Raw genomic sequence first — 2,822 nt, forward strand, 5'->3', positions numbered from 1 at the left:
ATCAGCTGATCCAGAAGCAACCAGTGCCATAGCGAGCATGCCAAAGCTTAAACATTAATAAACATTAATAAAATTGATGTAGAGGCGTTTAGTTATTTATTACGTAATGCGAGAAGAGACTATAAACATAGTAATGTGACAATATGTGATATAGATGTTAAGGCAGACTGGCTAGTACGCGTAATAAGTGATGCGGTTAATGAGTTGGCGTCGATAGAAGAAAAGATTGTGTTGGGTATCGATACCGACGCTATCCGGCGCTGTGGTCGCGCCGCACTGTGGAGGGGCGCAAGCTACCGGTCCCCGTGTGAGTCCCCGCCCGAGCACGGTCACGCTATGACCTATTGTATTTTGTCCGACATTAAACTGTAGTAACTGCACATATATCTGTCTCGGCTTCGTGTACCTTGTTGCATCGATCTCTCATCCTATCCCCGTCATCCCGTATACTAAAGTATCTCGTGACGGACCTAACAATTGGCGCTGCGGCTGTAACCTGTGTTCTCGCGAAACGAAGTGTTTTAACGAGTGCAATCCGCAACGAAGATGGCCGACCCTGCAAGACAGATCGAGGCTCTCACAGCGGCTGTAAACAGCCTTTTACAGCTTCAACTCAACAAAGAAAAAGGCGAATCATCATCCTCAGCTCACACATCATCACATTCGGAGATGTACAATCATCTGAGTACACGTGTAGAAAAATACCACTACGGCACGGGCGACGAAACAAAGCCGTTCGCAAAATGGTTGCTACGCCACGAGTACACTGTGGTCACGGAGGCTTCGTGCCTGCCACCTCAGATGCAAACACGCCTTGTATTGGACAAGCTCGGGCAGACGGAATTCGATAGGCTTGTGGATCACGTCGCACCCACAGATCCGTCATCTATGACTCAAGAGGCTCTTATAACGACATTAAAGGAACTCTTCCGCGACAAGATTCCTATTACTCGTCGTCGCATAGAAATACTTAATTATCGTTACGACAGATCAACCCCGATTACGGAACATCTAGATCGTATCAATCGTCATGCTGCCGATTTCGACCGTTTCAAACTGACTGACGATAATCTTCCTATTGTTGCTGCAATCGTTCTGTTTCTCTAGTGATAACAACGAACTAAAGAAGATCGCGCTTCGCGTCATCGAAAAGAACCAAGCCGCGTCTCTTAAGGATGTCGTCGCCGAGCTCGAAACTTATATGAACGTCGCGTCGGGTTTAAAAACGCTCCGGAACCCGACAAAGCATTCTCAAATTTCCGTGTTAAATATCGCGCAATCGAAACGCAAAGAGAAAAAAGCATCATATCGGAAATCTACACCGAAAGTGGACACGTCGAAAGCCAAGCCATCATCCGCAAGTAAATGCAATGACTGTGGTGGCGCTCATCTGCGAGCAAAGTGTTCTTTCCGCGAAGCGGTGTGTTACAAGTGTTCGGGTAAGGGCCATATTGCGAAGGTATGTCGCTCAAACGTTTCAAGTGTTGCTAGCGTCCAGGAACAGCCCGAGTCCCCCGCGATTGCGAAAAGTGTCGTGTCTCAATCGCTCTCCGCGGCCGATAAACGTAAACGACAATACGTGCAGACGTCACTATTCGGCAAAACAGTGACACTACAATACGATACCGGATCAGATATTACGGTAACCGGTAAATAAGACTGGATTCGTATCGGTTCGCCAAAATTAGTATCGAGCGATACCGTTGAACACGCTGGCGGGAGTGAACTTGACATTATCGGCAGATTCTACTGTACGATCCGAGCACTCGGCCGCGAAGGTAAAGTTTATATTAATGTCGCGTCGCGCAACGGAGTTAACCTATTCGGTCTTAACGCCATCGATAGCCTTAACTTGTGGTCAACGCCGTTATCCGAGCTGCATCCGGGCAGTCCCGCGTTAGACTCACAACCCGCAACCTCGCCGACATCAAGGGCATCAAGCGTGCACCAGATGTACGCACAGCCGCCTAATCTCTTGAAGAGTGACCAGGGGGTCACACCTAACCTCTTGAAGAGTGACCAGGGGGTCACATCACAACACAACGTTTACCTCGAGGACGTCCTTCAACATTTTCCGACTTTATTTGCCGACGATTTGGGAACTTGTAGCAATTTCAAAGTGAAGTTTAATATTGCCAGAGACGCTCGTCCAGTCCAGTCAAAATGTAGACAGATCCCGTATGCGATAGAAGCTCTACTCGCCGAAGAATTGAAACGGCTCGAATTCCTTGGCATCATTGAATCGGTAGCAACTTCAAACTGGACATCGCCAATCGTCATCGCAAAGAAGCAGAATGGCAAGATACGCCTATGTGGGGACTACTCGACAGGTGTCAACAGCGTTTTAATCAGCAACAGCCACCCCCTGCCTACTGTTGATAACATCAATGCAAAACTTAACGGAAATCGTTATTTCAGCGTACTGGATCTTAGTGACGCATTTTTCCAGCTCGAAATTGACAAAGATCACCGTGAGATCACTACTATAGTAACACCATTTGGACTTTACAGGTATACTCGAGAACCGTTCGGCCTCAAAACAGCACCGACTGATTTTCAACAAGCTATGGACAACACACTCGAGGGTCTCGAAAGAGTGTCTGCATATTTTGATGACGTCATAGTCAGAGGCCGTACTCGCAAAGAGCATGACGAACGTCTGTTCAAAACTCTCCAACGCCTGCAAGATAGAGGATGGAGACTCAGAGCCGAAAAATGTCGCTTTGGCCTGGAAGAAATCAAATACCTAGGCTCAATCGTGAATGCGCATGGCATATCAGCTGATCCAGAAGCAACCAGTGCCATAGCGAGCATGCCAAAGC

General features: G+C 47.7%; 1 protein-coding gene across 1 annotated transcript; it reads left to right on the forward strand.

Moving 5' to 3' along the window:
* Nucleotides 1-1,951: 1,951 nt before the first annotated feature.
* LOC112454310 (uncharacterized protein K02A2.6-like) lies at nucleotides 1,952-2,758 on the forward strand (the record flags this gene model as incomplete). The annotated part of the gene is made up of 1 exon (XM_025015608.1): nucleotides 1,952-2,758. A coding segment is annotated over exon 1 (807 nt), but the record flags the coding sequence as incomplete, so codon positions are not given.
* Between the last annotated feature and the right edge of the window lie 64 nt (nucleotides 2,759-2,822).

Source organism: Temnothorax curvispinosus, unplaced genomic scaffold (assembly GCF_003070985.1).
Source record: "Temnothorax curvispinosus isolate PA1 unplaced genomic scaffold, ASM307098v1 QBEX01004986.1, whole genome shotgun sequence".
Classification (NCBI taxonomy): Eukaryota; Metazoa; Arthropoda; class Insecta; order Hymenoptera; family Formicidae; genus Temnothorax; species Temnothorax curvispinosus.